Source organism: Aristolochia californica, unplaced genomic scaffold (assembly GCF_029961685.1).
Source record: "Aristolochia californica isolate CCGP_79_NKW_82.1479 unplaced genomic scaffold, dmAriCali1.0.hap1 SCAF_8, whole genome shotgun sequence".
In the NCBI taxonomy this organism is placed as follows: domain Eukaryota; kingdom Viridiplantae; phylum Streptophyta; class Magnoliopsida; order Piperales; family Aristolochiaceae; genus Aristolochia; species Aristolochia californica.
The window spans coordinates 5456275-5480021 of record NW_027182279.1 but is presented as its reverse complement, the minus strand read 5'-3'; the positions used below and the strand labels follow the sequence as shown (position 1 = coordinate 5480021).

At 35.5% G+C, this 23747-nt stretch overlaps 1 protein-coding gene across 1 annotated transcript; it reads left to right on the top strand.

Annotated features, from left to right (window-relative positions):
- The first annotated feature begins 1049 nt into the window (after window positions 1–1049).
- Window positions 1050–8434, top strand: LOC137939243 (P-loop NTPase domain-containing protein LPA1 homolog 2-like). Its single transcript, XM_068784477.1, has 8 exons — window positions 1050–1299; window positions 2039–2206; window positions 3190–3491; window positions 4194–4275; window positions 4813–5238; window positions 5601–6338; window positions 6791–6901; window positions 7318–8434. Exons 2-8 carry the CDS (start codon window positions 2060–2062, stop codon window positions 7696–7698), a joined length of 2187 nt encoding a protein of 728 aa, XP_068640578.1. The 5' UTR covers window positions 1050–1299; window positions 2039–2059; the 3' UTR covers window positions 7699–8434.
- The last annotated feature ends 15313 nt before the right edge of the window (window positions 8435–23747 follow it).

The window sequence follows — 23747 nt, the reverse complement described above, 5'->3', positions numbered from 1 at the left end:
TTAAACACTCCAAGTTGGTATCTATTAATTTAGTTTTGAGGGAAGATCATATGGGGCAATTTGCCTCAGGGTCTCCACTCCAGTGGTAGCTTGCTCGTTTGCATCAGTTGTGTATCATCCGCATCTTCATCTAAAAAAATTATGCTCACCCCCAAAAACTTCTTCGAGGTCATACTTGGTCCAATTTTTTTGTTATTTTTATAGTTTTACCATTACAGTCTCTCCTTTTTTGTTTTTCAAAAAAGAAGGCCATGCTCATTATTGATTTGATAAGCAAGTTCTTGTTATTTCTTTAGAAACTCGATTTGAAGTAGAATACTACATTATCACCTCTTTCTATCTAAAGTCTCTACATTTGTTTAGAAGTATGAGTGTTGTATAGTCACCTCCTTTCGATTAAAGTATGATTATTGTTATCGTTGTTTTTCTCTAATATTTATTTAATTTATCATCTTTTATTTTTCACCATTTTGGATTAGTGCCTAGACCCACTACCTACAAAGTATAAGAATACACCCAATATCCAACTTGAGTTAAGTCTTTATTCTTCATCTAAAATGAATTTTTTTGCTACCCTTAAAAAGTGAGTAGTCTTTTTTTCATGCCTAAAATTAGGTTTTTTTTTTAATTTTATTCTCCATAAATTAAAAAAATCAATAGTCAACATGAGGGGAGGGGCTTAGTGTATAGATCAGGGTTTAAGTCTTACCAAAAAAAAAACAAAACTCTCAGTGGTCAATGTTAAATATCAAACTTGGCGTATGGGAGGGTTTGCTTGAATTGTATTCTTATAAGTCAATCTAATGATTTAAAAAAGAGAAATATTATTCTAAAGCAATAACTGGTAATTGTCTAATCATTAAATGAGTACCGAGAACGGCAACTTGACCGTGGAAGGAAATCGTCAACACGATCGTGAGTGGAATTGTTCTTGTGGGGGAGTGAGTATAGACTCCGTCACAACGACATTTTTAAGTTTTAAAAGAAAAAAGTGATTAGAAAATGAAAAAAAAAAATGGAAATTCGTCTCTTTCCCACTTATAGTTTTACCGACCCGCGACCAAGACACAGGAAGAGAGAGAGAGAAAGAGGAAGAAGGGGACGAGTGGAGCCTCGGGTGCTGTGATGCGTGGAGGCAGCGACGGCGAAAAGGCCATTTTCGTTTCGAATCTCCGCAAATGGCTGATCCTCCTGACCTTGAAACCCCTAGCCCTAGCTACGCCTACAAAAGCTTCAGCTCCTTTACTCTCTCCGTCTTCAGATTTTGCATATACTTTCTGTAGGATCTAATACTTGGAGGTAGTGTGCATCTTCAATTCTTGGTGCTCTCCAATGTTGGTCTGCATTGCACTGATTTGCTTCTGTTATGGAATGTCTTTGTTTTAATGGAGTTTGACGGAGAAGTTGAAATGAGCTGGTCGTCGTTTTTGCTTCAGAGATTTTCATTATCTTTGATTTTATTCTTATTCTTTGTTTAGTTGCTGGATCTTCTCCCTTTTTCTAAGCTGGTACGTTATGGTGACGGTGTTGTTGAGGAAGTATGTATGTTTGAAAAAGTTCCTAATCTACTGTATTATGGTTTTTTGTCACCTTAAATAATAATTTGCCTATGTCAAAGCATGTTTATAGTTGTTGATTCCCGTGATTTTTTTTTTTTTTTTTTTTTTTTGTGTGTGATCGTAAGTTGCATTTGGACGTTTAAAATCGATATATTTGTTTTGAAACATGTCCTTTATTTACTGTTATCTTTTAGTTTTCTTTCGTATTTTGAGAGTACCTTCTTTTGTAACTGTAACAAAGCAATGGGGGGGCTTCTGGGCTATGGAATTGAGTTTTGTTCCTTGCAGCGTTTTGTGATCTGTTTAATCAATTGCTGGTAAGGTTGGCTTCGCTCGTTTGCATTCTTTTCTGTGATCCTACCATTGAAACTTGAGGCTGTCATCGTGTGGATCTATTGTGCTATTTTCTTTTGAGAGTGCTCTCTTTTCTACTTTCGCCTTTTTTTTCTCAATTATTTCCTCTGTTGTAAATGTGATAGGGGATTGTAGAAGCTCCGAAAATGGCTGAACCGCCGAAGTTGTTGTATATAGTCGTTGTTGATCAGAATGCAGGAGAAGAGGAACAAAATGTTTCATTCCGGTACACACGGCCGGTGTTGCAGAGCACTCTGCAGCTCATGGGGTGCAAAGCACGCCACGCATTTAAAGTACGCAGTAAAGAACTCATCTCTTAAAATTTTCTTGTAGATCTGGTACCGTGACTTTTTAATTGGAAAAAAAAGTTATCCTTTCACTCTGTTCCCGACGAATCATAGCCAATTTTTTAGCTTTATTTGACGGCCTATGTTTTGCTACGCCTTTGCTGCAATGTCTGACATTCTTGGTTGTAATTTAGTGTGACCGATAACAAATTTCAAACTGGGATTCAGAGACTATTCTAAAATTTTGGCTTCCATCTTCTTCCCTTATAATTTTTTTCCTTTCAAAAAAAAAAAAAAAAAAATTGGCTATAATTTTTTTCCCATCTATTATAGCTAATGAGTCAGCTACACTCGTCAAAACAAAACAATTCCTTTATGACAAAGTGGGAATTTGTATTGGAGCAATCTGCTTGCACTAAGTTTCAATGCTGCTAACATAAGTTGCAAAGTTTTTGAGTAGTTTTTGGTCTTTTCTTGAGGGGATGGATTTTCTCTTCCTTTTGCATGAAAATGTTGTCTTTTTTATTATGTAATTACTCTGTAGAAGCTCATATGAGCAAAGAGTTGTTTTCATTGCCATGAAGATATAAAGTGAAGTCATTTGTATGTGACTCGATGAATCATCCTAAAAGATAAGAATGAGTTGTGCAGCTTTGGGTACACAGTGTCGTTGCTCCGAAGTAGTAGTATAATTACTATTCCAATGACATATGTGACAGAAAAGAATCTAAGCGTTTTAAGTCTGGTTTGACTTCAAAAAGTCTGCTTCAACTTCCTTTTTTTAATTTTTTAATTTATTTGATCTCTCATTTCTATGAACTCCCTATTTTTTTCTAGTGTTCATGTGTACGTTGGTTTGAGTAGTTACTGTCTTTATGCGTGTGAAGATCATTTATTATGTGAATTTGACTTATTGTTAACGTCAGATTTCTATTGTTATTCTCTAATCCACCTTTTCATGCATACTTATCTTCTTCTATTTGCATCAGATAAGTCGAAGGGTTTTTGAAGTTATGAGAATTGAATTTTCTGGAAATATGTTGCCTCCTTCATTGGAGGAAACCTTTGGATCTGATACTTTGGAGCTGCAGTGCAACAGAAAAAAAATGGAGGATGTGATCTATTCAGTTCAAGAGAAAGATGAACAGAGTATTGTGCCCTTTGAATTGTACAAAAGGCGCACTACAGTTGTTGTTAAGAGAGACACATTCTTGGATGTTGTTTGTGATGCACTTTCTGTATATAAGTACTTTGGTCCCAATCAAAGAGCTGACTTAATTTTGGCATGCAGGTATAGATTGTATCTAAGCTTACCGATGGATACTCTCAGTTTTCTTTCCATAGCTTTGATTGTTCTTGCTTTTTCATTTGGTTATTTTAAGTTTGCCTTATTAGTTTTCATATGCGATTAACTGCAAACAAGTTCTGAATTCTAGCTCAGTACAGAAGCTATGGGTCAGATTCTTTTAGCATTATTGCCAAGATTTAGGACATTTTCATCCTTGTCTGATGGTTTAAAAAGAATATGAGTGTTTACTAATTAAGGACAGTTTTATGGTATCTCAATGATAAGATTTTCATCTATAAGTTTTTCCTAGTCAACTCAGTGTTTAGATCCTGGATCTCTGTGTGAGAATTAAGGTAGAATCCTTGGTGAAATATTTTTTGTATGTGTGTCTTGTCCTTCTATATGTGTCTCCAGTTTGTATTTGCACACTGGACTGGTTATTTGGAAATATACAGAGAACGAGCATGTCTAGTATTCTGCACCGTGTGTCATATTCAAATGATGAGTATGAAATTCATCTTGTGTTACTGCTCTATGGCTGTCTAATTCTTTGAACTGTTGAGATGTTGTATTCTTACTCTTTATATGGACTCTTCACTAGTATTATGTTCCGCCTGATATATGATGCTTAAAATACTTGATTTTGATACACAAGCATGCTTTAGCATTGCTTTTGTTTCTCTGATTTGCCTTTCATTTTTGTAGGATTCGAGAGAAAAAGGAATCTGTGACAATTCTATTATGTGGAACAAGTGGGTGTGGAAAATCTACGTTGTCTGCCTTGCTGGTAATATTTTTGACTTTCAATGCTCTTTTTAAGTTCTAGTTTATTTTTTGGCTCAATTTTGAATTGAGGGCATTTCTAAAAGTTGTCTTAAAAAAAGCATTCCTTACACGTCACATACTTTGAACAAAGCTTCTGATTGTCCCTGTGAAAAACAAAATGATTTCTTCTTTCTGTTGCACGAAAGTTGTTCATTGGCATTTATTTGAACATAATTCATTACCCCTGCTTAGAGACGAGATTCTAATTAAGGTAGCTCTAGTAGTTCTCCATACTACACTATTGGTTCATCATGTTTCATGTAACTGCCTTTCATTTCTTCCTTCGTTCCTCTTCTTTTTATATAGGATTAAGAAATATAAAATGTTCCATTACTGTAATTATATGATGTGATTCTGCCCATTGTTTGTTGTCATCTCTCGTTTTTTACAATTGACAGCTAAAGTATCAGTGCTGATAGAGCAGACGCCTTGTTTCATGAGTAACCAAGATTTTATTCATTTTGTCCAAATATGTTTTGACTTCCTATATTTCTTTCAGGGTAGCAGATTGGGAATCACAACAGTGATTTCTACAGATTCAATTCGCCACATGATGAGGAGCTTTGTGGACGAGAAGGAAAACCCTCTCCTTTGGTCTTCGACCTATCATGCTGGCGAATTCTTAGACCCAGTTGCAGTTGCTGAAGCTAAGGCAAAAAGAAAAGCCAAGAAGTTGGCTGGGATTTCTCGTTCCTTCTCTAAGGAGGAGTTATCTGACGCGGGTTCAAATGACAGGCCTAAAACAGGGTTGATGGATACAACATCTATCACTGAAATAAAAATTGGACCTAAGCAGATGGCTATTGAGGGGTTTAAAGCACAAAGCGAGATGGTTATTGATAGTCTTGATTGGCTGATTACTGCATGGGAAGAAAGAAAGGAGTCAGTGGTTGTAGAGGGTGTTCACTTAAGCCTCAATTTTGTGGTTAGTAACTTCCCACGTTTTCATGGCTAGGTTATCTTCGTCTTATTTATTGTAATCCTTTTGCTGTTTCAGGCATGTCATTGTTGTTTGTTTGTTTTATTTTATTTCATTATTTTCTTTAAGAGGTCACTTTTGGTGTTCGGCATATTTGTTTGAAACAAATGAAATAGATCTCAATTTACTTCTCTGCTGGTGCATCAAATCTCCGTTTCCTCCACTGATTTAAATTTTAGATGTACAAAGAGAGGTTAGTAGTAGGCCAGCACAATTAGTGCTTGCTAACCTGCTGAATTTCTAACTCAGTTTCAGTAAATATATGTTTGCTCATAGTTCTCTGTTTTGTGCATCTTTTGGTCTGCTAGATGGGGCTTATGAAGAAACATCCATCAATTATACCTTTTATGGTGTACATCACCAGTGAGGACAAACACACGGAGAGGTTTGCTGTCCGAGCAAAGTACATGACGCTGGACCCTGCTAAAAATAAATATGTCAAATATATTCGGAATATCAGAACAATTCAGGAATATCTCTGTAACAGAGCTGATAAGCATCTTGTGCCCAAAGTAAACAACACTAACGTTGACAGGAGTGTCGCAGCAATCCATGCTACAGTGTTCAGTTGCCTCCGCAGGCGCGAGGCAGGAGAGCAGCTTTATGATCCAACTACTAACACAGTTGTGCTTATTGATGAAGAGTATCGCAATCAATGTGCTGCTAACTCCTTAAGTTCCAAGTGCATGTTTCGACTGATTCAGCGGAAAGGTTCTTCAAGGCATCTAATGGCACTTGTTAATACAGATGGGTCTGTAGCTAAGGCTTGGCCTGTAGAAGAAGTTGATGAGAATGGGAAACCAGTTGTGGTGTATGGGGAGAAAGGTGGAAAAGGGCCCATGTATGGACCTTTACAGATTGGGAAAGCAGAGTCTGTTAATCTTCAGTTTGGAAACTTTGGAATCAGTGCTTGGCCAAGTGATACATGTGGAACTAGCAATGCTGGGAGTGTGGACGAATCAAAGGGAGATGGTACTGAAAATGGGAGTAGGTACTATTCTTCATGTTGCAGCTCTCCAAGGATGTCTGATGGGCCTGCCAAGGAAGTATGCCATTCTTTCTTCATCGTCTGTTTTCTATGTTAATTCTCCTCCAGTGAAGATATCTGATTTGCACTGAACAAAGTTGTGTCAGTATGTTCTCTGCGTCTATTGATTGATCAATGATCATGTCATATGCTCCAAATCAGATTGGCCAAATTGGGTTAAGTGGCCTGGTTTGGTTGTCATAAATTAAATAAAATTTAATTTCAAAAAACAAAGTAGAAATGTGGTTTACTTACCAATCCAGCTGATACCATTTACATTTGAAGTTAGCATCACTAGCTGACTACGGTTGAACTGGTACCTGAGCTGGTGACTTGTCCTTCTCATGGACTGTCTTGTCCATCTCTTACCTTCTCTTGGAAAATTGGTTCACTCGTATTTTTGCTTTTATCTAATTTCTCCGGCAAGCACTTGTCACAAACCCTATGTTCACCTTTTGTTCCGCATTACAGCTCAAGGAAGAATTGTCAGTCTCTGGTAGTGAAGAAGAACCTGATGATCCAGTCGAACAGGATAGTGATGAGGATCTGAGTGATGCTGGCATCAAGGAAATCCATGATGAGGTAATGGCTTTTCATAGAGCTTATATGTCTTTAACAAAAAATGAGCAGCACTCTAGTTTTGAAGGACAGGTAGATAACTTGAGGTCTTGATCAATTCGACAATCCATAGGGGTTATTACTTGTCGTGCAGTTGGCACATTTTCTTTCAATACCATTTGCTGTACGTTTCAAATGATAATGAATAAAGAGTAGTGGTGAATAAAAGTTAGAAATACAATCTACCAAATATTTAATCTGACTGCAGTGCAAGATGTTATTATCTAAAGAGATAACCTGATCTTACATCTTAGTGAGGTTTTATTTTCCATCTCTTTCTCATTGTAATTTCATACAGATTTATCTCCCTTTCACACTGATTTATCTCCATTTCAATGTTTTTCTTCTAAATAGCCGAGTTTCTTCCTTCATTTTGCCAGATGGAGGGCTCTGTGGATGAAGAGTCGACAAAATCTGATGAGGAGTACGATGATTTGGCCATGCGTGATGGTCAGGAGAATGGATATTGGTCGGACAATGATGAAGAAGATAGCAAGAAGTCTCCTTTAGGAAGTAACAATGATGCAAACAAGCACCTGGCTGACAAGTCTCGGGTAAATCTCAACAGATTTTTAAGTACCGGTGACCAACTTGATCAAGTATCCGAAACCTTGTGCTCTTATTCTTCTTTCATGATAGAGAAAAATCAGAGGTTTAGAAAACGTTCCGTCAGCGATGATAGGTTTCAAGGGCGATCCCAAAGCATTCCTGCCCTTGCCAAGTATGGGTCTTTCAGTGGACCCATCCTCACTGGCAACTGAGAAGTAGCCAAAGGGGGGTGGAGAGGTTTGAGGCAATGCAGTTTGTCATTCTTGAGTTCCCTTTCTCTTCCAGTGAATAGGAACAGGTATAAATTAATCTTCTTTTCTCCATGTTCTCCAACTGCTTGTTGCGGCTCCCTTTTGCAACTCAGGCGTGTCTCGGGATCTACTATTTAGCCATAGCTTAAGAGTTTAATGTTTTAAGCCTATTAATACAACTTGATTGATCCATTTGTTGAAGTAATTTGCTAATGGTAGAATGAAGAAGGATTTTTGCGCAGTTAATAAATTGATTCACTAGTGCATGGAGGCGGTGTAAAGGATCATCAATCATCTACTGTGAAAGAGCAATTCAGCGCGGAATTGCGGTAGGGATTTAAAGCAGGGGTACTGAGTGAGATGTTTGGGTTTTTTTATGGGGGCCTTACCTCTGTATAAATGGTCCTAGCAACTGATGATTGAGACACAATTTGACATTTTTTAAATTACTAAACACGTAGTTTCCACGCGGCGCTATAGATGTAACCAACCTGCCATAAAGGATATGGCGGAAAGAAATAGTAGAAAAAGAGCTCCAGTAATGAAGATCTTCATTGGTATGTGAGATTTGTTATAGGAGAAAAATCAGAAGAAGAGCAATAGAGAGGATAAAAGAGAAAGGGTGGAAGAAGAAAAAGGAATGAGAAAATAAAAGAAGGAAGAAAGAGAACCGGAAGCTTTATCAGTATGCAATTGCCTGAGGGAAATGAATGTTTTCTTTATAACTCAAAGAAGATATAAGATGCAATTGCATTATTAGCCTTGCTATGTATAAGAAACTAAACTCAAGACAAAAACAAATAAAAAAATTACTTCAAGCTTTTAACTTTCATAATACACTGACCATTTTAAAACTCCTTAAGCTAGAGAGTAGGCATAAAAACTCCCAACTTGGAATGCAACGTTATGGATCGGGCACCTTGAAGAGTTTTGGTGAAGTCATCTGCAAGTTGATCCTGATATGTGGGGTAGTAATTTTTCGATCTCTTACAAAATGACAATCAACCTCTATGTGTTTGGTTCTTTCGTAAAAAAATGGATTGTTAGCAATAAAAATAAAAGGTTTAATTATTATAATAGATCTTGATTGAGAGTTGGCTCCCATCCATTTTTTTTATAATATTGAAAACTTAATCAAACTAACAATCGAAAATTTACCCTTTCAAAGCCTTTCCCTTCAAGAGACACAAAAATTAAGGTTTGAAAAAAAAAAAAATTGGCATATGCATCTCAAGTCCTCGAGCCCCATCAGTGTGTGAAGTCATCTTGAAGACGCACCCCACAAGTGAAGAAATGAAAAATAAAATTTTAATGTCCAATTTGTTGAAAAAAAATTCAATAACTCTATCCATGTAAAAGAGTAGTCCTAAATCTTCAAAATTCAGGTACAAATAAAAATTCTAGAGCTATAGGATATTTTGCATCCATAACATGTTTTACAAATGCATACCTAACTTTCAAACATATTAGAATCACTTGGGACAAACTTTTATCAAGCTCTAAAGCCAAGATTAGAAACTAGGCTTTGGCATGATCGTTTAATGTCTGCCAATGATTGATCATCTAAAATGTGCACTAGCTATAAATATAAAGCAAGATCAATTAGACAACTTTGCCAGAATATGCTATAAAGAATGAAAATGATGAACTTTTTCTAGACGGACATAAAAATAGAAATCTCAATATTGCGAACATAGTTGACTTACCCTCAACTAGCGCCATCTATTTGAGTGTAAATATTGATGAATCTTGGTGATGGCATAAGAGGCAAGGATTACCTTCCTTAAATAAATTAGGAAAGAAAAAACTAGGTAGAGGACTATCAAATACAAAATTTGTAAGAGATAAACCTTGTGATGTTTGTCAACTAGAAAAGCAACACAAAAACTTTTTCAAAGCCAAGACAATTATTTCTACCTCTCTACCTCTTCAACTAATCTACATGGAATTAGTTGCACCTACTCGAACTCTAAGCTTAAATGGAAAGTGTCTCACCTTAGTGATTGTAGATGACTATTTTAGGTTCATAAGGAAAGATTTCCTAGCAAAATATTTGTATTAAAATAACCGAAGGAGAAATTAGGAAAGTTTGATTTTAGGGCTGATATAGGAATATTTCTTTATTCATCTCACAACAAGGCATATAGAATATACAATAAGACATCTATAAGAGTCTAGGATCCAATGCATGTTGAATTTGACGAATAGGATTCATCAAATCCAACCCCAACTCCAATTTTCGATGACGAAGAGGGAAACCCATTCGACTCATCCACGAGATCTCAACCCCAAAAATGAAAACACAAATGACAGGAATAGCAAAAGAAGGACCTCCTATGGAGCCAAAGAACTTCAGGTTCATGGATGATCATCTGATAGAACAAATAATTGGTGACCCTCAAGGCAAAATTGCAACTAGAAGGACAACTCATGAAGCTATGGTAAATAGTACCAATGTTTCTCCAAGAGAGTCTAAGTGATTTGTCGAAGCTGAAAAAGATGAATTTTCAATCATGGCAATACAAGAAGAATTAAATCAAATTGAAATAAACAAAGTTTGGGCTTTAGTGCCTAGACCCCAAAACCAACAAGTAATAGGAGCTACATGGGTTTTTAGGAACAAAGTTAATGGAGAAAATCAAATTGTGAGAAACAAAACTAGATTAATTGCCAAAGGGAACAACCGAGAAGAAGGTATTGACTTTGAGGAAACTTATGCACTTGTGGCAAGACTACAGGCAATTAGAATCTTATTAGCCTATGTTTGTCACATGAAATTCAAAATTTAGCAAATGGATATAAAGAACACATTCTTAGATAGGTACATTCAAGAAAAAGTGTATATAGAGTAGCCTAAAGGTTTAGAAGACATGAGTAAACTTGACCATGTATACAAGTTGAACAAAGCACTATAAGGTTAAAGAAAGATCCTAGAGCGTGGTGTAAAATACATAATGAATTCTTGAAGAAAATGGATATAAGAGAGGTAGTATGAATATGATTTTATTTACCAAGAACCATGATAAAAACCTGATCATTGTCAAAATTTGTAGAAGATATCATTTTTGGATCGACAAACCCCTGATGTGTCAAGAATTTGCTAGTGAAATGAAGACTAAACTTGAAATGAGTTTAATGGGTGAACTCATATTATTTATTGGTGTTAAAAGACACCCATGTGTGTAGGGGTGACACAACTAGTAAATAGGGAGAACTTTCATGGAGACGACATAGAATTATAATTATGTGTGCTAGTGTATATCCTCTTATATTTTTTTCCTTTTAAAGTATATAGCCCTAAGGGCATTGTAATCATTATAAACATCTTTTCACAATTATAAATGCAACATCAAGGCATGGGGTAGAGCGTTCAAACATCTTCCTCTTGGCTCAAATTTGTCCTTATACCTCCCTCTCTTTTCCTCATTTTTTTCTCTCCCTTGGTTTCTTACCTCCTCTCTTATCTCATTCCCTTAAGATCTTTTGTACTTATGTGTTGGCCCTAGAAATCTACACTTGGTCTTCAAGTTATGCAAACTAAAAATTGAACTTCTATAAACTAGTCCAACTACACCAAAGGACTGCTTAAGAGGTTCAACATTTGAAAAAAATTGTTGAAGAGCAAGTATGGAAGAGTCTTATGTAATTCTCAAAGTAAGAAGCCTCAATGAACCAAAATTAATATGGTGAAGTTTAAGAAGAGTTTCATGGAAGGAGGTCTCACAAAAGAGTTTCAGTTAAAGGTGGTTTAGTTATGTTAGTCTTCTATTTATGTTCAATTGTTCTAGGACTTATATTTTAGTGTTTAACATTGGGTGTAACTAGGACAAGGGTAGTTTAACTATAATTAGATTCTACTTATTTCCTCTATTATAGATAGAGAATTATGTACTAAAATTAGAAAAAGTTAATAAAACATTTCTCTTTTCTAAAAATTCAACATAGTATCAGAGCGGGTTTCATGAGTTGACTCGGTCAACCCACAAATATAATGCGATCCTTTCTGATATATTATCTTTAGTAGTTTAGGTTCATATTCTATCTTTATTTCTTTTCTGTCCCATGACCTATTGTATTTTTGGCATTCACACCTCTATAATAAACTTTTCGTATTTCAATTTATATATTGAAGGAAAGCTCTTTGAGTCGACTTTAGAACTGGAATTTTATTTTTTAAATCTGAGGTTTTTACAAAGAAAAATTGATATTTGAAGCTACAAAGGTCAGACTGCAAGAGAGGTTTGACTAGCAGCATAAAACTTCAACTTTCAAGGGGTTTTATACCATCAAGGACGGGACTTTATATGGAAAATTATACAAAAAAAGAAATATATGTAAGTATATTTTCTTACCTATCCAACCAATTCTCAATTTGAGTTTTCTAGAGGGAGATATCGATCTCGGACGAGTCAATGATCAAACTGGCCAAAGAAGAAAGAGAACTCAATTCGACCAAATTAAAGAGACCAAAATATGTCAGCTTTTTTCTCCATAAAGAAGTATATTTTATGAATAAAAGTTATACTTAACTGAAAGGTATCAAAATCTAGTTTCAGAAGGAGCAAGTTTCATGTCAATCTGATCTATAGTTAGGGAGATATTCGTATTGGAGTTGGCAAGGGTCAAACTATAGAATGAAGAAAATCAAGAGGTCATAAAAAGATTCAAGAACGAAGATTTTATTTCAAATTAGGTACCAAATTAAAGATCTTTGAGTCTAGTTTATTTATCAATATTTGTTTTTGTGATTTTGAGGTATATTTTTTGAGATTTCGATATCAAAAGTAATAAAGGTTAGTTTTGCTGAAAATCCCTCATTTTCCCTATTTTCTCTCCTATTATCTCTTCAAGCGTTGACATGAATTGAGTTTTTTTTCTCCTAAAATCCAAGTTTTTTAGCCTAATTTCTCTTCTAAACAGAGAATTTTGGTCAGAATTAATTACTTCATGATGTGCTCATTCAAGATATGTAATATTTTGCTTTGATGTTCTTTTTAAGTTTTACGTTTTTGTTACTTGGTTGTGTATCTTATGCACCGTGAACTCCAAAAATCGTGGCCAACCACAAAAAATTTATACTTTGTCAAATTTATTAAGTTTTGTTGTTATAGTTTTCTCTAGTTTTACATAAAAAAGGTCATTATCTAGATTCATTTGGAAGTATGAGTGTTGCATAGTCGCCTCCTTCAGGTTAAAGTTGTTTTTCTCTAGTATTTCTTCAATTTATGATTTTCATCACTTTAGAGCAATACCTAGACCCACTACCTTAAAAGTATAGGAGTGTGTCCAACATCCTACTTGAGGCAAGTCTTTTATTCTTCACTCAAGAGGTGATTTGTATTTGAGCTACCCTTAAAAAGTGAGTAGCCTCTTTCTTAAGCCCTAAAGTTTGGCTATTTCCACCTTTAAAATTAGGTGGAGTGTGTTTTAGATTATGACCATTTTAACTAGTATTTGGAGCTTTGTCATATGACTAGGAGTGATTTTCTTCTTTCATATTGTGTTTTGTCCAAGCTGGGTCTCTATGTCTTTTTTATCCCCAACTTGAAGGGAAGAAGTAGAAGAAGAAGTACAAGAAAGAGATATTTTATTCCACATGTTGTGGTATTTTTTATGTAACCAAAATATTCAAGAGAGGGGGAGTACAAAAGATGAAGTTTTTGTACCTACGAAGAAATTTTTCAGCAAAAGAAAATTGAAGATCAAGAATCCTTTTCATTGTGAGCTGAAGATATAAACTCTAGCTTGAGGGGGAGTGTTGAAGAGCAAGTATGAAAGAGTCTTACATGACTCTCATAGTAAGAAGCGTCACAGAGCCAGAATTAAATAGTAGAGACTAAGAAGAGTCTCATGGAAGGAGGTCTCGTAAAAGAGTCTCAGTTTCAGGTGTTTTAGTTATGTTAGTCTTCTATTAATGTTCAGTTCAATTATTCTAAGGTGTATCTTTTAGTGTTTAACTTTGGGTGTAACAGGGATAATTGTAGTTTAATTGTAACTGGTTTCTACTTATTTTCTCTATTATAAATAGAGACTTATGTACTCAAATTACAACAAGTTAGTGAAATATTTATCTTTTCTAGAAGTTCAACAATCTTAAGTCTATTAGCATACCCATGAGTTTGTCCTAGAAACTTGACTCGGACAGCTCATGTATGACCATTGATCACAAATTTTACAGAAGTATGATTGGCTCCCTACTCTATTTATTGGCCAGTAGACCATATATCATGTTTTCAATATGCTTATGCGCTAGATTTCAATCTGACCCTCGAGAATCACTTAGTGGTAGTAAAAAAAAAAAAAATTGGTACCTATTTGGAAATCCAAACTTAGGAATTTGGTACTCTTAACTCCTCTACCATAAATCTAGTAGGTTACTCCAATGCTGATTTTTGTGAATGCAAACTTGAATGAAAGAGTACGAGTGATAGTTCTCAATTACTTGGAAATATACTTATTTATTAGTTTTCCAAGAAGGAATATTTGGTTACCCTTTCTACTACTGAGGCCTAGTATATAGCTGCTGGAAGTTGTTATGGACAACTTCTATGGATGAGACAACAACTAGAGGACTATGGTTTAGATCAAAATAAAATTCCAGTCCATTGTGCAACATGAGTACCATATGAAATTCCTATTATGTTTGGTCCTCCATATGACATTAGGCATATTGCTATTAAAAAAGAACCACACTATTCCACTAGACCATCTACATTTCAGCATGTTTATGTACTCATTGGCTATCATTTACTTGTTGCACATTTATTGCTTCTCTTTCTTTTACTCCTCTTTTCACCTTCCTCATGTGTATTCTTCAGAGGCTCTATTGGCTACTCCTTCATTTTATCTTATTCCCTATTTTCATAGAAAGACTATACACACTCAATAAAAAGTATGCGGGTTCAATTCGTCAACCAAGGGCTCAACCCCAATCTCTTTAGAATAGACTATACATTTTTTTTATCGTAAAATGACAAAGAAATATTCAATTCATTAAAATCATATTTGATTTAAAGAGAGGGACATCTTCCCTTCTCTATTGCCCCAATGTTTGGTGAATGGGATGGGTAAGAGGTGTCCCCTTCCAACTTTCTCCTAAGGAGATTTTTTTTTTCCAAAATAGAATTAAGGGGGAAGATATGATCTTTCCCAACTTTTTTATGAGAAGAGACCTTGATATATCATAGAGATTACACAGGGGCATGGTGCAACCGGTCCTACTTTCGCACCCTTCTCTCTTGACATTGTGATGAAAGTAGGAAAAAAATGAACTCTTCATTTCTTTTAAAATTGAAAATTTATTCTACTATGATCGTATATTTCATAATTTTTCTAAAGAGTGAGTGCGAGTACTTGGGGTTTATTTGGAATCCCTTGGAAAAGAAAAGAAAAAAAGAAGAGAAGAGAATTTGACCATTATTATTCCAAAAAATAATCAATGAAAAGGATAATTTGATCGTTACGTTATTTTTACTAACTATTTTTGAGAATAATAATAATCAAAATCTCATTTTCTTTTCTTTTTTAGGGGTTCCAAATGGACCCTCAATGTTGTGACTTTGCCCCTGCCTTGGCCTAAAAACATAAAAAATTAATATATTAATATAAATGAATATTGATTGACCCATTTGATTTAGTAATTACATTTCATAATCAATCAATGAGGTTAGGTTACCCATACCAATTACAGCGGAAAGAAGGAAGATTGACAGAAGGCAAGTAACGGAAGAAACAGGCAGAGAATAACTTTAAAGTACTAATAATTTATTCACAATATCATAAAGTACTTACAGCAAACTCCAAAACTAAAGCACACGAGTAGACAACCTTGAAGACAGAGGGGAAGGTTTTTCAAGTGATGCCTTACCTAAAGAAACTAACTCCTTATATAGAAGGAGCGAACTAATGTGGATTGGCAAATATTTGAAATCCGCCACTAATACAAAAAGTAACCTCTATGATTGAGGCGGTTGTGAGTCATCCTCTCTATTATTGAGATTCTTGTCATCTTTATCATTTTTATCTCCATGAGTGAGATTGGATAGAGACATTTGCTGGGCTTGGTCCCAAAGTATCTTTTGTTGACGAAGAGCCTTAACTCTTATCTGATGCAGGCGGCTACTGGCGGCATCCCATGCGTGAGACTTTATGGAAAATGGCCAACCAAATATACTGTAGGAGCCTTGATTGATGTGACAAATAGGCCAACTGTGGGCCGGAGGATAAAATTTCCTCTGTTGCTTTTGGACGGACTTGGCCGACGAATCTGGAACAGATTTATCTGTCATAGTCATATCCTAAAAAAATATTTCTTTTTAGATGTTGCTCTAAATGCCTGCAACATAAGATTAATATATTCTTCCGGATCCTCATCAGGTGGCTGACTATCCGGTAAAGAGTCTTGAGCATTATCATCTTGTTTAGTGCTATTATAATCAATTTCTTCCTCATCTTCAGCAGCAGAAGGTTCTGACACAGACATGTTGTCGTCTGCTGGTTGAGAAGAAGTGCCTTCATTGCACTGAGTTACCATAAAATCCTTCATTGATTCTAATAATTTTTTCATAATATCTTTTTCCAATATATTTGGAATCAAACTTTTCAATTGAGTTTTGAAACTTGCAAATAAATTGTCAGAGTCATAATGGACTTCGAAGACGCGATGCAATCCAAGATTGTTTTCATTTTGTATGATAGCAGACTTAATTTCTGCAACTTTGGAATCAATATTGGGGAAATTTTTCCACCAACGAACATGAAATGTTCTTAAAAGTACTGGTAGGCTTTTATTATTAAAGCCTGAAGTACAATCCCATCTCCAAATCCATCATAAAGAAGATAAGACTGTCCCAATTCTTTGGGGGTTTTTCATAACCCAGAGCTTTAAGATCAGGACTGGATTGAGTCCATTTTATAAAACAAGCCTTAATGGGCTCAGGTAATATTGAAATGGGTGGCCCAAATTTGTTCCACCATGCAAATACCCAACTGGGTAGAGGTAATGACCTCTGAAAGACATTCTTTTCCCATTGGAAAAACCAGGAATGCCTATGGGAGGGATTTTGGTAATAAAAGGTATTATACCAAGAATCCATATAATCCCAATAATTAAATTCCTTATCATTAGGAAGATTAGCTGCTTTAGCCAAATCAAATTTTCCCCATGTTGAGGGATGCATGAATATTTGTATTGTACATTTACTGTACGCTCTTGGGCTATCCCATTTAGCCACATTTGTCAGTGTATGATGCACTGATATAGAATTTAGATGAACCAAAATGGATTCAAAGGAATACCATCGTTTTCCTGCACGGATGGGACAGTAGGCTTCTCCAAGCCATTTCTGTAACATCTCCCAGGAATCCAATGTACCCTCAAGGTCCTCTTTATTGAGGAGCAAAATAGTCTCCGTTTTCGGAAGAGTAATATACTCTGGTTCGCCTTCAAGTGTCTTTATACGACACTGGGGCTTTTCCCTTCTTGTTTGAGGAATTTCCTCTTTCTGGATTCTTTCGGCCTCGGCCTCTTGATTGTTGATTACCACGTCTTCTCATTGGGAGTGGATTGCCCCTTGCGGGGTTATACATGATTTTGACCCTGGAGAAATTCATGGGTTAGGAAATCAGGTAAGGAGTTTAATTCTCCTTTGATATGTTCTATATCAAAATCAAAGGCGCTTAATTCCGCCTGCCATCTGGCAAAGATTTGTTTGGAAGTAAGATTCTTCACGTCCTTCTTAAGAATCGATTTTGCTGCTGAACAATCAACTCTTAAAAGGAATTTCTGATTTAATAAATCATCCTGGAATTTATGAATGCACTTAATTATTGCCAATATTTCCTGTTTAACAGTGGAATAATTTTGCTGTGCATCATGCCAGTTACCAGAGGTAAAGCGAACAAGTTCTTCTTTACCAGAGGGATTTCTTTGTTTTAAGATGCCACCATAGCCTATATAGGAAGCATCGGTCTCTACCACCTTCGGATAAGAAGGATTAGTGAGGTTAAGGCAAGGAAGTTGCTTAACCTTACTTTTGATTAATTGGACTGCCTGAGTATGTTTAGGAGTCCAAGGCTCAGGATTCTTTTTGAGTCTTTTATGTAATATTGCGGAGTCTTGGGCAAGATGAGGATAATAATCCGCAATATAATTGAGACTTCCTAGAAATCTCCGAAGTTGAGTTTTCTCCAGTAATGCATCACGAAACTTGAAGGCAAACTCAATGCTTCTATCAATGGGAACTATTTTTCCCTTGTGAATATTGTGACCTAAAAATCTAACAGAGGTCTGAAACAATTTCATTTTCGGTGCCGATATCACCAACCCATGTTTTCTAATCACTGTTGTGAAAACATGTAAATGATTAAAATGAGCATCAATAGAGTCTGAATAAACAAGTATATCATCAATATACACAATGGTAAATTCAGAATAAGGAGCAAATATATCATTCATGATATTTTGAAATTCAGATGGAGCAATTTTCAAACCGAAAGGCATAACATTCCATTCAAAGTGACCAAAAGGGACAGTGAATGCAGTTTTATATTTATCCTTTTCATTAATTTGAATTTGCCAATATCCAGATTTCAAATCAAATTTGGAAAAGATTTTAGCAGAAAACAATCTGTCTAATAAATCTTTTTTATTTGGGATAGGATAGCGAATCCATCTCAAACATTCATTCAGTGGTTTATAATTAACCACTAAGCGCGGAACACCTCGTTCCTTCTCTGCATTTTTATTGACATAAAAAGCAGTACAACTCCATGGGGAGTAAGATTTTCTAATTAATTCCTTATCCAACAGATTGTGGATTTCCTTCTTGCAGAGGTCTAGTAAAGCATGTTTCATTTGACTAGGCCGTGCTTTGGTGGGAATGGTTCTTTCATTGAACCCATCAATATATGGTAAAGACACAATATATTTATGTCTATCCCAAAAAGTTGTAGGAATGTCACTACAAATTTCGTGGGTTAATAATTTCTGAAGAGAACTAATTTTCTCTTTGATCCCAATAGTTTCCAACTGTTGTTCAAGAGTTAACAATTGTAATTCTTTATGTAGGAAACTGAGATGATGTTCTTTCACATTTCTCAATTCGGAAATCTCATTGATAAAACTAATTTGAGGTGGAGATTTGAAAGAGAAATAAATAGGTTTATTATTAACCTGACCATGAATTCCATGGTTGTCTATGCCTTGAATTGGCATAATTTTCTCCAAGAAAGAATTACCTAATATGACCTGTTGTGTCATATTTTTGACTAATAAAAAGTCAGTAATAATGCACTGATCATTAGTGCATATGGAGGCATTATTGAGTTTATATTTAATCTTCATTTTGTCTCCATTAGCATTGGCTAAAGTTTGAGTTGTCTTCTCAAAATATTGGGTTGGAATCAACCCTTCCTGGATGCAATTTAAATCTGCTCCACTATCAATCAGAGCTGTCAGTTTAGGAATGACAAAGTTCTGATCAATAACCAAATTAATAGTAGTATGCCATCTTTGATGGATGACTTTGGTGATTTGATTCAGAAAAGAAGCCTCAGATGCTTGTTCTGGAGGCAAATGTTTTTGTTCACATTTTTGTTCAAGCTTTTTATACAAAGATTTTAATTCTTTTAATTCTTGCTTGATTTCTTTAATTTCTCCTTGTAATGAGGAGATGGATATTGGTTGTTTTGAAGAGATATCTGCTTCATAATGACCCATAATTTCCTTCAAAGAATAGGGTTTTACTCCTTGGATAGGAGAAACTATCTTTGAAGTACTTTGAATTTGATCAAGATATTCTTTGATTAAATATCTCTTGGTTTAAGGATTTTCCTCTTGATCAATGTTCTCCAGCATGCTTTGCTGTATGGTGGTAAGAACTTTAATCTGATGCATTTGGGCCACAGATTGTAGGTGAGAACAACTGCAATCTGGGTCGCCTTCTGATTGACTGGATGAGGCATAATCAATATCATCCCCAGAATCAGAATTTAAGAGAATTTTAGCCAATTGAATTTTCAATCCTTCATCTATTTGAAGTTGGTTCAATTTCTCTTTTGTTTTGCATCTATTTGAGTAGTGGCCTAATTTACCACATTTATAACAGACAATTTTCTTTTTGTCTGGAGGATTTCTTCTAGGAGGAGGTCTCTGACGTGGAAGAGGTATCCAAGGTTCCTGACGAGTCTTTTGGGATATCTCCTACTCTGGTGTGAGTAGGATTCCGATCTCTTAGAATGAGAGACTTTCCCTTTGCCCTTCCTTTGATTGGAAGGTTGGGGTCCTGTGTCACAAGCAAATTGTTCACAGAATTCCCCTAGCTCTCGCTTACCAGTAAGATTCTGCTGTTTAAGCTGAGCCTGAAGTTTTAAATCATTACATAAGGCCAATCCTTCTTGGATAATAGCACTAGTGAGGAGGCCGTATGTATATTGATGGTAGTTGATACTTCCAACTTCATTACCTATTCTCTTTCTTACTTTGCTAGCAAAAAGAGTTGGTAATCCATCAATGTATTTAGCTTTCCAATATTCATTATTGGCATCAGGTCTTTGCATAACTTTTGTTAGGAAAACATCTTTATACCATCTGAAATGGCTAAGAGTTCTACAACGTAAGTTTTGCAAAACCTCTCTTCCCTTATCTGTTTGGGAAGTTAATCGGCCAATAAAATGATGAACAATACAGGAAAATAAGGTATAAACTGCATCGTCCTCGCCAAGGTATGCGGGACCAACTTCAGTTTTGATAACCTTTTTTGCATTATAAATTTCCTGATGTTGTTCATGGGTTAGGATATTGTCCCACCAACCTTTTAGGATTCCAGAGAATCCAGCAGTTAACATTTCTGCTATTCCTTGATCGGAATTCTTATGCTGTCTACAGATGGTAATATACATTAACATCCGTTGACAATGTTTCATTATCTGATATTCAGATAAGCCATCTATACTCCATTCATAGATGGTTCTCCCATCATAGGATTTTTGATCTAAATATAAATTTTCTTCATACAATAGGTCCTGCGGTGTAGGCCTATGGTAATAACGTTTATTCTTTAGATCCCATTCCCGAGTAGATTTCTTCGTAAAATCCAATTTTTGAATACTCGGTTGATCTTGAATCATTTCCTGAAGAATTACTTCAGTCTGTCAGATATTGGTTAAACCCAAATCATGAAGATTAGGATTTTGACCTATATCAGAATCAGAGTATGCTGAAGGAGTTAAATCTTCAGTATTATTTTGCGATAAAGATCCTTCTTGAGAATCTTCATCATTGGATTCGTCAGCTTCCAAAACATGGAGACTTTTACGAACCGCATTAGCTTGGACTTCATTTGCCTGCTGGGCTTGTTTGATTTGATCTTCTGACAGATTCAATTTTCCAAGCCTTAATAATAATTCTTCGACTACCTCAGAATTATTATCCAATTTAAAGTTCCTGACTGGAACCGGTGGTTTGATGAGTGGTTTATCATTCATCAACAATGGTAATTTTCGAGGAGATAAGTCTTAAGGATTCTGACAATATTTCTCGAGGATATCTTTGTCTAGTTAATCTTCAATGCGAGTGAGCTGTTGGCCAATAGTTTGAAGATTTAAATTGGTGAAGTTGTTTTGTCTCCTGATCTGACCCATTGGATTCAGAGAAATTTTAGGATTAACAAAAGCAACAGCTTCTACAAACTCAGGGGATTTCCCTGATGGACTTGGAAATTCAAGTCGGATTGGATCAGTAGGAGGATGAACGGATCAGATATTTCGGCCAGACATAAGCTACCATTCTTTCGTAAGGGTTGAAAGAGTGGGGGCAGTGGAAGAAACTAAGGGTCATTTCTCCGCCTTCTTTAGTCTGGTTTGCATGAACCAATCAACAAATGACATGATAACCTTATTTGTTTCCAAATAAAGATAAAAGTCATTTGAAAATTCCATGCGTTCTGCGGCCCCATAGGTTTCAAAAAACCAATTTTTGAAACCTAGATTATTGGGGTGAAAGAATTCAGCTTTGATTGCTGCTCTGTCCACCACAAAAGGTGGTGGCGCTGAGTTACTCTGATAAGATGTAAAAATCATAATCACAGAGTAAAACCAGTCATTTCGCTGGGAGTGGGAGAAGTCCGGTCTTGCTCCCTTTCTCGGTAGACCCCATGAGGTATCTGGGTGTCTGATCGGTGGATTCCTTTTAATGAGGAATCATCCTTGATGGATTATTTTTCATCCAATTCCTATAGGCACGTAGATGGACCTACATCCGAATACCGGGATGACGTGGGTGGTAAAGAGACTCGATATGGAGTCTTATCTTTGAAATTGATTACCACATCGCCATCGGTTGATTGGATGACATGATCAATATCCTGATTAATCAGAAGTTGTGGAGGAACAGCCTGTGGAATAGTCCAGTTGGCTGGGAAATGAATTTCCTCCTAATTGATCATCCTTGGAGTGGCAACATTTGCACTCATAAGATCGGTCTTGATCAAAACAGTCTTACCTTGATCTGGTAAGTGTAATACCTTAGGGACTAGGGTATTCATAATTTTGAAATGAATCCTTGCAATTACTGCAATGGTTTCAGTTCCAGGGATAAAATTGTATCCTTGTGTTAGAATCCTCAACTGGATAGATTCTAACAAATTCCTATCTATTAATGATAGGGTAAGGTTTGGATGGACATTAAAATAAACAGGTCCCCGACTGAGACTTGTTTCAACAATACCCATTAATGAGGGTTTCCAATCCAAACAGCGACCATCTCTGAGTATGGCCTACAGACATGTGTTCATCCCTAGTAAGGTCAAGGGTTTGAACGCAATCTGTATGCATCCGATATGCATATATTTCTTCTCAGTATCGGCTAGATACTTATTGAGATTTGTTAACTCTAATAATTTAAGAGTTGAATCTTGATTTTCAAGATTAATTGTTTGTTCCATGGTTTTAATTCCCATGGTACTAGAAAGGGTGAAAGTTCCTTTCTTGTAGATTGATGTAGGTTTAATGGACGGAATGGTCCAATCATTCAATTGTTGTTGAACTTTATATTCAACTAAAGATGCATTCTTTACTGAGCCAGTACTCCTACTACTGGATGCCATGTTTTGACAAATTAAAACAAAGTAAAATAAAAGTAAACTAAATTAACCTACAACTAAGAGTGGTAAAAGTGAATCAGAAGGGGGAATATTCTAGTATGAAGTAAACATATTATAAACTTATTATATGAGAATCATGAACGAAGCAAACTTTGATTCCTAATATCATAATTAATTTACTGTTCATCATCTTCTTGATCAGATACACGTCTGTCAACGATTTAAGAGTATAGCGGCCCTTCAATGCCTATGCCTATCCATGGCAACGGCAACATGGGCATACCTCAACGCGACTTGGGTGACGTCCCATATCATAACAAGAGCGAAGATGAATAGTAAAGTATTATAACAGTACGCTGTAATTGGTATCAGAGCCATAGAAGGCCAAATCTTGAATATCCAGGTATGAAGTGAACTATTATTAAATTTTTTTATATGTTAATTTTTTATATGTTAATTTTTTTTATAATAGTAGGAAAAAAATGAACTCTTCATTTCTTTTAAAATTGAAAATTTATTCTACTATGATCGTATATTTCATAATTTTTCTAAAGAGTGAGTGCGAGTACTTGGGGTCTGTTTGGAATCCCTTGGAAAAGAAAAGAAAAAAAGAAGAGAAGAGAAGAGAATTTAACCATCATTATTCCAAAAAAAATCAATGAAAAGGATAATTTGATCGTTACGTTATTTTTACTAACTATTTTTGAGAGTAATAATAATCAAAATCTCATTTTCTTTTATTTTTTAGGGGTTCCAAATGGACCCTCAATGTTGTGACTTTGCCCCTGCCTTGGCCTAAAAACATAAAAAATTAATATATTAATATAAATGAATATTGATTGACCCATTTGATTTAGTAATTACATTTTATAATCAATCAATGAGGTTAAGTTACCCTAGTTAATGAGA

What these genes read in the sequence shown, in the direction of transcription:
- LOC137939243 (XM_068784477.1), top strand. Translation starts at nt 2,060, where the DNA reads ATGGCTGAACCGCCGAAGTTGTTGTATATAGTCGTTGTTGATCAGAAT. An exon ending in GACTTAATTTTGGCATGCAG is followed by an intron (nt 3,492 to 4,193) that starts GTATAGATTGTA and finishes TCATTTTTGTAG; the next exon opens with GATTCGAGAGAAAAAGGAAT. An exon ending in TCAAGGAAATCCATGATGAG is followed by an intron (nt 6,902 to 7,317) that starts GTAATGGCTTTT and finishes TCATTTTGCCAG; the next exon opens with ATGGAGGGCTCTGTGGATGA.